At 55.2% G+C, this 13,768-nt stretch overlaps 1 protein-coding gene across 3 annotated transcripts; it reads left to right on the top strand.

The window, feature by feature from the left end:
- The first annotated feature begins 1,214 nt into the window (after positions 1-1,214).
- Igf2 (insulin like growth factor 2) lies at positions 1,215-8,711 on the top strand. Of its 3 annotated transcripts, none has more exons than XM_028786869.1 (4): positions 1,215-1,281; positions 6,398-6,560; positions 7,749-7,897; positions 8,138-8,711. In XM_028786869.1, the coding sequence occupies exons 2-4, from the start codon at positions 6,404-6,406 to the stop codon at positions 8,372-8,374; spliced, it is 543 nt and encodes a 180-aa protein (XP_028642702.1). In that variant the 5' UTR covers positions 1,215-1,281; positions 6,398-6,403; the 3' UTR covers positions 8,375-8,711. The 3 variants fall into 3 exon arrangements, with proteins under 3 accessions (XP_028642702.1, XP_028642700.1, XP_028642701.1); XM_028786867.1 differs by lacking the exon at positions 1,215-1,281 and adding an exon at positions 3,074-3,818; XM_028786868.1 differs by lacking the exon at positions 1,215-1,281 and adding an exon at positions 4,691-4,799.
- Positions 8,712-13,768: the final 5,057 nt, after the last annotated feature.

Below are 13,768 nucleotides of genomic sequence, written 5' to 3'. Positions count from 1 at the left end.
GAACTTTGTTGAATTTATGACTTCTACCGGAGTCTCCCTATATTTGTATAATATTTTATGGTCCCCAAAGCACACTGACAAAAAGTCCCACATCTCCCAAATCCTAGGTTTTAAAGGTCTGTGTCTTACAAATTTTCTAGCTACTAATTCTATTCCCTGCAATTTAGATTTCAACATCTATTGGGTAATTTTTATTGATCCCCAAAACAGGGAGTATGTTTCTCCAAGAACAAACATTGTCCAAGAAAACATACGAACTCCCCCTTGTTCAACAAAAAGATCAATAGGAATCTGTTTAAGAAATTAAAATATTACAAGACATTGATTTTTCTAGCTTTCTCAGATGGACTGCTTGCACTACTAATTCCCCCACATTTAGACAGCATTTCCCCATTCTCTCGAGGACTTCTCTGAAGCCACAGAAATTAGAGGTGATTTTCCCCGGGTGCCGTAGGGCCCACTGGCTCCAGGGTGAACCCTAGTCTCCACTCCCACCCCCAAAAAGAATTGACCTGAATTCCTAAAATCCATCTGTTGTTTTTCATCTCTCATTTTTAAGCAATTAAAATTAAGCTCCCCCAAATTTTATGTTGGGGATTTTCTTAAACTCAACAGCAACAACAAACCACCTAACTTCTACAAATTAGTCTAGGATTTTGTGGGTTTCCCAAGCTTGCTAACCAAGATGTTGGGTTCCCCATGTTAGGCCTGGATCAGGATGCCCCCCTATTTTTGCATAGAATAAATTCCCTCGTTCCCCAACATGAGTTCTAATTTTTCTGGGATCTCAAATTTAGTCATTCGCCATTTATGGAGTCTCCTTCGAGTCCCCCTATTTTGGGCCGCTCATTCCCAGGGCCGCAAATCAGACAAGGGTCTGATTTGGGATCCCCGAAATTTGATCATTGTTTCCGGGGGCCACTTTCGGCAGCTTCCCGTCCTGCGCATAACACTGGTATCGGCCTCTTCACTTCTACGGTGTCCCAGAGGCAGCTCGGGTTTTGGAAAAGTGTGTGTGCCCCAAACACGCACCGGACACTGCGCGGCAGCCAGGACGTGGGCAGTGCTGCTCCCGTGTCCAGGAAAAGGACTGGGCATTGCCCCCAGTTTCCCCCAAATTTGGGCATTGTCCCCGGGTCTTCCAACGGACTGGGCGTTGCCCCGGGACACTGGGGACTGCCCTTGGGGTCTCACTCACCTTCCACTTCGGCTGCTCCCACTTCAGCTCTCCCGCCCTTCTCCGATCCTCCTGCGCCAGCGGACCCGACCTTCGGCCTTGCGGTGAGCTCCCCGTGGCGCGCTCCCTCGTGCTCCAGCTCTTCCGCTGCTGGGCACCGGATACCTCGCAGTTTGTCCTCAGGGCTGCTGCGGAGTAGCGCGGGAGCGGGCTGCTAGCTTCTCCCTCAGCGGCGGCCGGGCTTCTTTGGGCTAGGCGCTCCGAAACACGCGCCACTTTGTATGCACTCTGCAAACAACGCGGTGATAGGGAAAGCGCCTGGGCGGCCAGGAAGCGGGAAGGGCAGAGCGCTCCGGCGGCTTGGAGCCTCCAACCCTACAGGTCGAGGGCTTAGGAAGCAAGCAGAGAGCGCGGGCGCGGTGATTGATGGTCGGGCTGGGAGGTTAGCCCTGGGTGCACGGGTTTCCGCCAGTAGTGGCCCCTTAGAGGCCTAGAGGTGCGGAGGTCGGGAGAGGGAAACAAGGTGCACGGGTTTAGGAGTGATTTTGATTTAGTAAAACTCACAGTGGCTTCTTATATCTAAACCACCCAGAGATAGTTTCTTAACAGCCCCAAATTATCCTGTTGGCCCCTGGGGCCGAACCTGCAACTAAGCAAATTTAAAGTGCTGAGGACAGGGAACTGTTATCTGGACATTCTGGGTGGGTCCCAAAGGCGCGCCGCTTAGAAGCTTTTCAGTGAGCTCTGGCTTTACAGGTCTGGTTTGAGCTACCTTTCCCGCCCTACTTCTTTTTCTGCGGAAGAGTGCAGACATTGTGCTGGGCTCCACAGGGGGCCCAGATCTGGCGTGGCCAAGCCAGCCTTCCCTTCATGGTGCACCTGGTGCCCCCCCCCCCAGGCTGCTAGGAGATCCCGCACAAAGCACGAGGCTAGGGGCGCTTAAGCTGCTATTCGAGATACATCGCAGCCCACACTGCTCAGACAGGTGGAGGCTGCGCGCTCTGCCGAGCCGATTCAGGGGACTGTCCCCTGCTTGGCAGGTAGGTCCCTGTGAGGACCCTCGATCCAGCTACCTATGCCTTAACTGCCTGTCGGGATGCATCTACCTTGTAACCCTCTAACTGGGCACAGGTTCCCTCACTACCACTGAGGCCTAGGGTGCCACGCACGTTGGTTAGCACCACGCGCCCATGTTGCACAAGCACAGGACACCCCGGAAACATGACTTGAAGCCTCGATTTTTTGAGATGGACACCCAGGACTTGGTGGGCCTGCTGGGGCGCATAGCCCACCCCCATCTTTGCTACCGGGCACCCCACTCCCCCCCACAGGCAACCCCCGTGCCCAGGGCCCCCGACCCGCATTCCCCCCGTGGCTCGAGTTGCGGGGGCGGTCCCGGGGCGGGGCGAGGGCCCTGCGGACGCCCATTGGCGCGGGCGTAAGGCCAGCGGGGCCCGAGCGGGCGCCGAGCCGCGGGGTGGCGCGGCTATAAGAACCGGGCGTTGGCGCCCGGAGTTCGCCTGCTCTCCGGCGGAGCTGCGTGAGGCCAGGCCGGCCCCCGGCCCCCCCTTCCGGCCGCCCCCGCCTCCTGGCCCACGCCCGCCCGCGCTCGGCCCGCCAGCGCCTCCATCCGGGCTGGCGGCCCCGCGTCGACGCCGTCCGCCACTTCGCTGCTGCTAACTCCCGTGCAGGGCGCCGTCGGCGGGGCCGCGCTCCGTCGGGCCTGCGGATCTCCCCACCGCCTCCTCCTCTATCTACCTCAACACCCCACTCCTGCTTCGCCAGAGGAGGCGGTCCCCACCGCAGGCAGTCCGGCTTGCAGGTCGCCGGCGTTGTCATCCCCCGCGCTCCCCCTCCCAGCCCTCCCCGGCGCGCAGCCCGGCCGCTCCTCTCTTTTCGCTGCAGTCCCGAGCAGCCGCGGCGCCGCCACGCCTGTACCCCCCCACAAGAAGCCCGGGCTTACGACGGCTGAGGGCTCCGTCGGCCCTAACCGAGCTGGGTGCCCGTGGCCGGGGTGACGCCTCCATTCCTCCCCCCTCAACACCGTCCTCGGTCCTTCGAAGTTGCATCCTCTCCTCTGCTTAGAGTGCGCCCCCCCTCGCGCACTCGCTTACTCGCCACCTTTCCTAAGCTCCCCTCCTGCCCCCTCCCCGCTCCTCGCCTCAGACTCCCTCCCCCTCACGTCCGCCCTCTGCCTTCGCCTACCCAAGTGGATTAATTATACGCTTTCTGTTTCTCTCCGTGCTGTCCTCTCCCGCTGTGAGCCTACCCGCCTCTCGCTGTCCTCTCTCCCTCTCTCCCTCTCTGTGGTCCCCCCCTTTCACGTTCACTCTGTCTCTCTTACTATCTCTGCCCCCCAACTATCCTTGATACAACAGCTGACCTCATTTCCCGATACCTTTCCCCCCCGAAAGTACAATATCTGGCCCGCCCCAGCCCTAAGATACCCTAAAGAAGCAGAAGAGACGCCCCCCATCCCCACCAAAAAAGCCATCTCCCCGTTCTGTCCCGTCGCACATTCGGCTCTGCGACTCGGCCAGAGCGGCGCTGGCAGAGGAGTGCCCGGCAGAAGGGCCTTCGCCCGCTGTTCGGTTTGCATACCCGCAGCAGGGAGATGGGCGGCAGCGTCGCCGGCTTCCAGGTAAGGGCTCTCAGGGGCCCTGGGGGTGGGAGGTGCGCAGGGCCCGGCTTAGGCATGAAGGGACTGGTGTGGTGGGTGGGGGGCTGGGGGCTCGTTCCCTAAGCAACTCTTGTTCCCCCTTGCGCCAAGGAGTGGGGGAAGGGGCGGGGGTATGGGGACTGTTGGGGAGGGGGTGCGTAAGTTGGACTCACAGGAGACTTCCTGGTGCTTTGCTGTGTGTTGGGGAAGGGGGGTGATGAGCAGCTTAAAACATAGGATTCGTGATGCGCAGGCCCTGTACCCCTCCCAGGGTGCTGGGTGATGAGGAGGGGAGACAGAGTCTCTGAAGCCCACCCTGGTATGTTGACTTTGTGCCAATGAGACAGGAAGGAAAACTGGGTGGGCGGGGCCAGGAGCCCCCCCCCCCCAAAAAAAATTGGCAAAAGAGTCAGGCTAGACCCCACAGTTAGCTGTTTCTCCCCACCCCCACACACCCCAACTCTGTCCCCAGCATTATCAACCTGGAATGTTGGGGGGAGAGGGTACGGTTTCGGGCTCAGAAGGGCAGGAAAGTTACAGTTCAAAGAGAAATAACTGCCCCTGCCTTTTACTGGGTGGAACTTTCCATAGGAGGATGTGGGAAGGAGCCCCCTCCCGCCCCCATTGGTCTGTGCAGAAAGGGCTGGGGGCGCACGATGAGGCCCCCCTCCCACTGGTGGTGCTTTGCTAAGGAATGGTCCAAGGCTAGTTCTTGGGGGTGCAGGAGAAAAGGGACTGGCTGGAAGGAGGGAGGGGGCGGGTGCAAAGGGGGCGGGGGGAGTGGTCAGCAGGGAGGGGGTGGGGGTAGGGTGGAGCCGGGACTGGGAGGAGCCGACTCAGACATAAAAAGCGAAGGCACTGACCAGTTCGCAAACTGGACATTAGCTTCTCCTGTGAGAGCCTTCCAGCCTTTTCCTGTCTTCATCCTCTTCCAGCCCCAGCGGCCTCCTTATCCAACTTCAGGTAACCAGGGCTGTGGAGCCAGGACCCTGCTGCCATCCCCGCTCCGGCCTGCCCAGTGGGGTGGTCAGGGCACCGGGTAGCCTGGGGCCTCTGCCCTAGCAGCCGGGCCTGCTACCTCTCCCAAGCCTTCATCCTCCCTCGGCCTCTGCCCTGTGCTCCCACTAGCCCCTAGGCTTCCTCACCTGCCCCATCCTCTGCTTTTCTTTCCCCTCTGCCTCCCCACTCCCAACAACCGGGCCTTCCCTGGGCTCTCACCTATCCCTTACCTCCTGGTCAGTCTCCTGCTTGCTTCTCCTGGACACCTGGGCTGGACCAGCCAGTGTGATCTGGCTTTGGGAAGGGACTTCGAGGTCAGCTCCGTCTGCCTGCCTCCCTCACCCCACCCCAGGACTAACTGTTGTAGCTATAGCCTGCTGATCAAAAGTGGTTGGTGGCACAGAGGGCATTGGGAGGGTCGGTCTGGGTCTTGTTGAGGAGGTGGACAAAGATGAGTTTTAGTTACCAGAGGGAGCGCAAACAAATTATTCCACACTGGTCTCTCACATGTTTCTTTGCAGCAAGAAATCCCCTGGGCCTGTGGAGCAGAGGCTGGGGCTTCGGCCTGGAGGGCTCTTACTTGCTGCAGGGTCAAGGGTGGCTTACTGTGGGTTATCGTGGCCTCCCACCACTAAAAAGCTAGCTAACCATTGTCCCCACCTGTTGCCACACAATCTGTGGAGGGGGTGTGTCCCTCCAAAATGGGGTGTTCAGCCTCCCAGGGACCCAAACTGCTGCCTCTAGTACCCTGGGTAGATTTAGCTCTTATCAGAAAGATGATCCTATGGGCCATAGAGGGACTCTCTAGGGTCCCTGACCATGGATGGTAAGGGTTGAGGCCTGGTATAGGACTTTAGGCTCTTTTTCAAGCTCTGAGGTGCCCAGGAAAATCTACACTTGGAGGACTGGGTGACCCTGGAGAGCAAGGCTCATACGAGCGCTGGCAGGCCCATTGCGCTAACCATTGGATTCTTGACCTGCTCACCATGGCCTGGGAGGTGGGGCGGATGGGTGGGGCTGGCTCTGCTGCTTAGGGAGGGTTGGCCAGCTGGTGGCTGGGGAGGTTGGCGACTGGTCCCTTTGGATGCACATGCTCCACGGTGGGTGGGGTGGAGCTATCTGCCATCTTGGCCAGTGCTTAGAAGCCAGAGTGGGAGTGGCAATGGTGATGTGCCCTTGGGCTGGCCCCACCCCCATGATGTCATAGCATGGAAACCAGGTCCAGTGTCCAGCACTGGCCCCTGCTGCTGTGGGTGTGGTTAAGCTGCAATTGCGCCCATGGATGGGTGGTCCTCGAGGGTTTCTTAACAGTTCAAAGCCACCACGGGGTGCCTTCCTGGGCTCCATTGAATTTCTCCATACTTAAAGTGGTTTTAAGCAATACAAGTTCTCCTGTTTTTCCCTCAGGTTAAATAAATGATGAGACGGGCTGTCTTTCAAATTCCAATTACATTTTTAATTAAGAGATGATAGGTGACTTTGGTGGCTGGGAGAAGCCAGCCTCTCAGGATTAGGGGTGTGGCTTGGGGCCTCTAGCTCATAGCCTGCATTTCTTTCTCCAGGTACCAATGGGGATCCCAGTGGGGAAGTCGATGTTGGTGCTTCTCATCTCTTTGGCCTTCGCCTTGTGCTGCATCGCTGCTTACCGCCCCAGAGAGACTCTGTGCGGAGGGGAGCTTGTTGACACGCTTCAGTTTGTCTGTTCGGACCGCGGCTTCTACTTCAGTAAGTAACTCCAGAGAGACGGGGGAGGGGGGAGCAAGCCTCCCTGGATGGGGCGACAGTTAGTACACGGGTCTGGCTTTGGGCTTAAGCTACCCCTCCCCCCTGGGCAGGGCCATAATCTCATATTCACAAGTCTGATAGTTTTAAAAGCTTTTAAAGTTAATAAAAGCAAAACCATATGTGGTTGTCAGGTCCTTGCCAGGTTGAGAGTGTACATGTAGTCTGGGGGGTACAGTGGGAGAGCAGGACCTTGGCCATCCAAATTCAGAGGTTCCCAGATCTATAACATGGGGTGCTTACCTGCTTTCAATGTTCATGCTTTTCTTGATTTCCCAGTTGGGGGAGGGGCTGGGCATGGGCTCACTGCTCACAGAAGACAGTGATGGGGGACACATGGGTGGGGCGTGCATGGGAGGGGCAGGGGCACCAGAATGGATGACTGTTCTTGCTGGCATGGGCCACTCTATCTTCCTCGCCTGGTCCTGGACACGCAGCCTCCTCCTCTTCACTTCTGCCTACCTGCCTGTGAACTGCTCTGAGTGCTCAAACCTCTGGAAACTACTCCTGTTCCTGGGTACTGCAGGACCAGTCCTTGCTTGGGAGCCACTCCTGCACGGAGGGGCTTCACAGATAGGAGGGCCCCAAGCCCAACCACGGACCGTGGGGGAGAGGGGGAAGACGGGAGAAGAGAAGGGAGTGGTTTTTGGGTGCCTCACTCCTCCCCTCCCGTCTTGTTCTCTCCTACCCTATCTTCCCTTCCTGTCACAGTTAAGCAATGGGGGTTGGGGGTGGGCCCCAAGTCCACACCTGTGTCCACCGTGGCCCCCTCGAGGGGTTCACCCCCTCCTCCCTGTTTTCCAAACCACTCCAGTGTGGCCTCTGGTCTCCATGGAGTCTGTGGGACAGAGAGACTGTGCTGTGTTAGTTGCCAGTCAGGAGGCACCAGATGCCAGGGGCTGGTCCTGCAGCATGCACCTTTATTTTTCCTTTCTGGGCATCTTGGCCTGTCTGGCTCACACTTCTACCACATCCCTGCAGGGTGACGGCCAGGGCCTAGTGGAAGGGCAGGGGTAGTTCCTTTCTTCTTCAGTCTTCCCTGGGGGGAGGGGTAATCTGGGGAGGCCACCCCAGTGGGTGCTGATCCCCAGTGGACACTAACTGAAGCTGTGTGTCCTGTGGAACTTCCAGGCAGGCCTTCAAGCCGTGCCAACCGTCGCAGCCGTGGCATCGTGGAAGAGTGCTGCTTCCGCAGCTGCGACCTGGCCCTTCTGGAGACTTACTGTGCCACCCCCGCCAAGTCCGAGAGGGACGTGTCTACCTCTCAGGCCGTACTTCCGGTAGGTAGTGGGGCGGGGTCGAAGGAATTGTGAGGTGAAACAAAGAGACCACCCGCTTCTTGATTTGAGGTGCTGCGAAGTCCACCCACATTTTACTGTTGGCCTCTGCCCATTCACGTAGATATTTCTGGGAAGTCGCCATGAGCTGGTGTGACTCTAGTGGGGGTGGGAGTGACACCTGGATGGGAGATCAGGCTAACATGATACCCCGAAACCTGCTGACTAGCACCTCCTCTCCAGGACGACTTCCCCAGATACCCCGTGGGCAAGTTCTTCCAATATGACACCTGGAGACAGTCCGCGGGACGCCTGCGCAGAGGCCTGCCTGCCCTCCTGCGTGCCCGCCGGGGTCGCATGCTTGCCAAAGAGCTCGAAGCGTTCAGAGAGGCCAAACGTCACCGTCCCCTGATCGTGTTACCACCCAGAGACCCCGCCCACGGGGGAGCCTCTTCGGAGATGTCCAGCAACCATCAGTGAACCAAATTATGTGGTAATTCTGCAATGTAGTACCATCAATCTGTGCCCTCCTCTTGAGCAGGGACAGTTCCATCACGTCCCACACTAAGATCTCTCTGCTCCACTTCCCGCCCCAGGTTTCTCCCTACCTACCCCCATGCCCCGCCTCCCCACATCAGGCTGCTCCCCTTGCCCCACACCATCGGGCAAGGGGATTTCAGCAACTCTTCAAAAACAAATTTGATTGGCTCTAAACAACCCAATTGACAACCCCCCAAATTATATATACAAATTAAAAAAAAAACTTTAAAACATACAGTCCCTTTAAAACAAATTGGCTTTTAAGAAACTCCACAAATGATTTAAAAATTAAATAACTAAAAAAATTAATTGGCTAAAAACATACTAAAATTTAATTGGCTTAAAAACAATTGGCAAAATCAAATGATTCGGCGCCCCCCCCCCTTCATCTTCTTCCCATTTGGATCTTTAGTCAAATTGGCTTAGACTTGGATCTCAGAACCCAAGAAGAAAGGAAGGGGACCCTAAATTTTGCAGGTGGCATGTCATTGCTTCAGTGCCTTCTCCTTGTCACCAGGCGCTTTTAGCGTAAGCTGGCTGTGAACAACAGTAGCCACCCAAACTCTTTCTTCACTGGTCATTCCATCACAGATGTCCCCCATGTCACCAAGAGGGGGGCTGGGTGAAGGAACGCAAAGAGAGGAACACAACATGAGAACTGGAAATAGAACTTAATTGGCACAAGCCCCCAGTCCCCAAAATCTCACTTTTTCTGTACCTGCCCTAAAAAGCACATGTTTATACTCACACGTTTCCTCTCTCTCTCTCTCTCTCTCTCTCTCTCTCTCTCTCTCTCTCTCTCTCTCTCTCTCACACACACACACACACACACATACACACACACAATTGGATGAGAACATTGAATTAATTGGCTGAAAAACTTCGATTCGAACCCCATTGCCCAAACCAAGGCCCACTCCAAATTCCCTGAGCAGTCCTCATGGTTTGAGCTCCCCTCCCAACCCATCTAGTTTCTGCTGCTGCTTGTCCTGTGTGACCAGGCTGTTAGTTCTGTCTTTCTCGGTGAGGAAGGTGTCCTAGTCAGGCTCACTTCCATCTGAGCACCTGTCCACATGGACCCCTACAGCATGAGCCCAGTGCTCCCCAGCCCCCATGAGGACCAGTGCTTATCCAGTGTAGAATAAGTTTGGCCAGATAAGGAGATGGCACTGCCAAGTGATACATGCTGCCCAAGTAGCCTGACCCCTAGGTGTGTTCCTGGGAGGAAAGATCTGGGGGACAACCCCTACCCCAAGCACACCTATGGGCCATCTCTGTCAGTCTCCTGGGGAGCCCCCACTTTTTAGGGGCTCCCCAGGAGACTCACACTGATGATGGGGAGTGTGGGAAGTCTGGCGGTTGGAGGGGTGGGTGGGGGGCAGTGGGGGCTGGGTGGGGGGAACTACGGGTAGGAAGTGGTCCCAGAGAGGTTTTAGTGGAAGAATCAGGAGGAGGCACAGGTCAACTTGCAGAATTACTGAAGAATCAGGACCCCAAATTTTATGCCAATTGGTCTATTCCCCTCTTTTTGTTTCTGGGGCCGGTTTTTTCCCTTTTTTTTTTTGTTTTTTTTTTTTTATCCCTCCTTAGCTTTTTATGCGCTCATAATCAAATTGTACCCATTCCCTATGTAATGGGAGCAGTGATCAAGTAATGAATGCACCGAGCCAACAACACCGGCCAGAGCCATCAACACCGGCTACCACCAATGTCCTGCTCTCCGCCATTTATCAACCTTGATTTGATTTTTTTTTTATCTCTCTCTCTATCGCTTGGGCCTGAGTTGGGAGTGGAGTCTCTGTGGGGTGCTGGCCACGCACCCACAGAGAAATAAAAGGAATTGAGAAGGCCGCTACCTGGCCTGACTTCTGGGGACAGTGGCTGGTCCTCAGAAGTTCTGAGGAGTGGAGGGGGCATGGGGCAGTGTCCCCTCAGGTGTTAGGAAGGTGCTCGGAAGCCACAAAGATGGGGCGGGGCCCCCAGCTGGCTACTGCCAGTTGGGGGGGAAGGGGATATAGATGTGGAGAGAGGTTCCATCAGGCAGGAGCAAGTGGCTGCCTTCTGAGCACTTGGGGGAGGTCCACCCCTGTCCCTCAGTGTCATCTTGCCCACTCCTCAGCACCCCACCTTGCCCACAGGAGGTCTGGAGCTCTACAGACCTCCTAGGGGCAAGGTGGGGTGAGGCCTGGAGTTGGGGAAGTGAGGAGGCTTAAAGCCGACAGAGCTAGGAGAACTGTGTACATGGGGTCGTCTGGGCCCTGGGGCCCGAGGGTCTGGTGAGCCGTAGCAGCCACTCCACGGTGCCTAGGACTGCAGTGGGGAACAGGGCGGCTGGAAGTTTACCTCACCCCCACTTCTGCTTCCAGTGCAGTCCCCCTGCCCAACAGTCCAACTAGCAATCTAGAGGCCTGAGGCTTCTGGGCCCAGGTGACAGGACTGGCACCACCCTGGGGGCGGTGGGTGTCAGCCAAGCATGGCACAGAGGGTCCCTCAGCAAGTGCCTAAAGAATGGGCCATTTGGAACATTGGACAGAAAGTCAAAGAGTAAATTCTTATAATTGGAAAATGTGAATTGGCTTGGTATCCAAAATATCTCGAGGCACCCTAAAATACCTGCTCATTTGACTGGACACCCACCCAGTGTTAATATGCCTCGTTGGATGGGTGTTTTCAGGGGCATTTCCTGACTACCCTCTGTGTCCCCAGATTTGCAGTTCTCCCCATCATAGGTCACCCTGATGTAGGCACCTCCCTGGCTTCCCATGCCTAGTGTGGCCCTCCATCTTGTCTCTTCCCCACTGTCTTCGGTGGGATCCCCCTCTTGGGTCCCTCCCTTTGTCATCATGTGAAGACTTCCCACGCGTCGAACGCCATATGTCACCTGTGCCACTGTCCATGTCATCCAGCAGTGGCCCCAGGTGTTTGCCTCAACTCAGTCCCTTTAACATGCATTTTCTGGCAAAATCCAAAGCTTGGGTTTTGTTTTTAACCTGTTAACGCTCGCAAACCTAATAAAGCATTTAAAATACTATTTACCGAGTTCTTTGCTCTTTTATATGGGGGAGGGGGCAAAGGGAAGAAAGGCTGGGAGGGAGGGGAAGGGAGGAAAGGGTGTCTGATGCCTGGGGGCTCATAGGGGGGCAGCAGATGAAAAAGAAAAGGCTTTGAAGTATGAAAAGAAGCGGGGCTCAACAAGCCACTCTCCAAGGAACTTAGACTGTGGAGGACTACATTTTCCCTAAGTCCTCAAAGATGGGATGCTGTAGGGCTAAAGGGATCCCATGATGTTTTCAAATGAATGCCTACCCCAGGGAACATTGCCCTTAGCCTTGGAGGTTGGGGAGCAAGATGGGTGAGCAATCATGGTTGGTGATGGACATGGGGACTCCGTGAAAAACAGGATGGTTTCCCTGCACATGCGGTCACCCCTACTGTTCCCTCTATAAAGGCTATGCTGGAGCCTGTCCCCAGTCATCACTAGACTCACCTGGTTGGTCTTTGGGATCCCTGATCCTGGGAGTAAAGTGAGGCAGACCCCTGGATGCTTGAAGTCTGGCCTGGATATCTTCTTTCTGCACCTTTATTAGTAGTCCTTAACCCCCACCCCGACTTTTCCTAGTGCAGATGGGCATGTGCCCTTCCCCCATGTGGGAGGAGTCCAGGCTGGGGCAGCTGCTGAGGCCCTGTGCCTGGGACCCTGCTCCTTTCCCCCCAATTATTGCTACACACTAGCATTTCTTTTTATTGTGTTTGGCTAGTTTTTTGATACAGTTTCACACTCCACCCCAAGCAAGCTTGGAACTGCAAATGGATGTATGTCCTTGCTGGTCTAGAACTCATGGCAATCTCAGCCCTTCTGCCTCAGCCACCCGGGTACTGAAATTACAGGTGCAAGCCAGCACACCGGTTAACACTAGCTTTCAGTTTTGTTTGCACTCCAGAGTCTCTCCTGGGATGCTAAAGGGGGTCTTCAGGGCAGCCTACAATCCAAGGGCTGCTTTTAAACTCAGGGTACACAGTGGTCATGGGGAACTGCTTAGAAGACACAAGCTTATCTTTGAAGAGGAAGACTGGATAGCAGTAACATGAAAATAAATGGCACTGGCCAGCCTCTGGCTTGAGAGTTGAGGCTAGGATGAGTGAGGCCTGGATCTAGGCAGACCACCTTTCCACCCAGTGAGTCTTTCTTCTGAGATGCTTCAGTGACTTTTATGTGGGTGGAGGAAGGCCCAGAGCTTCCCACTCCTTTGAGGACTATTCAGTGTGTTCTCACAAGTCCCATCGTCTCCTAAAAGCCCACTGTGGGCCTGTCCACCCTCTGTCAACTCAACAGTTGGCTAGGACCCTATGGAGCTGGCCTTGGGGTGTTCAGGCTCCAGACTCTTGCCCCTTTTCCCAAGTTGGTCCCTTCCTGACTTTCTAACCGTGATCACCTAAACCTGGAGTCCTTGGCACCTACTGATATAGCCACTGGTCCCTAATGAACCCCTAGAGCTCTGGGGTGCCCTCCTCACTGCACTGATGTTGACCTCTACTCTCACAGCAGTGGGCACCTGCTTTCTCCAGGTCCTCCTCTGACCCCAATCCTGGGTAAAACAAATCACTTTGCTCAGTCTTTTTGAGTTAGTCCTCACCTCTCAGAAATCCTCTCCAGGCTGCCTTAACACTCCCTAACCCCTACCTGGGTGTTCCAGGACTCTCTTTTCTCTCCCTTTCCTGCTTGGCAAATCCTGTTTGTCAAAGTTCTTCCCTCTGCAGACCCAGTTATCTGTCTAGCTATCTGTCTGCCAACTTTTATGACTCTCATCCATCCATCCTTTTGCTTACTCATCCTCCAACCAATCATCCACCCATCTCTTCTCCCCTCTTCTATTCCATACATATGTCCATATATCTACCCAAACATCTACCCATCTACCTACTCATACATTTATCCATCCATCCATCCATCCATCCATCCATCCCCTTATCCACTGATCCATTTATCCATCCACCCACCCATATGTCTGCTGTTTCACTAACTGATGGACACTTATTCCCATCACTCATCTGTCTACTCATCCACCCATCCATCACCTTACCCACCCCATATCCATACATACACCCACCTATCCTTGCTCATTTACCCATTTACCACCCATGCACCCACTCAACCACTCATCTATCCCCCATCCACTAATGCATACTCATCTACCTATCAATCTATCCACCTACCCACCCATAGTATCCATATGTCCACTATATACCCATTCATCAAGCCATGTACCTATCTGCCCATTCATCTGCCACCCACCTACCCATCTATCTACCTGCTCATTCATGCACCCACCCATC

The sequence above is a fragment of the Grammomys surdaster genome, unplaced genomic scaffold (assembly GCF_004785775.1).
Source record: "Grammomys surdaster isolate TR1022 unplaced genomic scaffold, NIH_TR_1.0 125603, whole genome shotgun sequence".
In the NCBI taxonomy this organism is placed as follows: domain Eukaryota; kingdom Metazoa; phylum Chordata; class Mammalia; order Rodentia; family Muridae; genus Grammomys; species Grammomys surdaster.
This window is presented reverse-complemented; position numbering and strand designations above follow the sequence as displayed.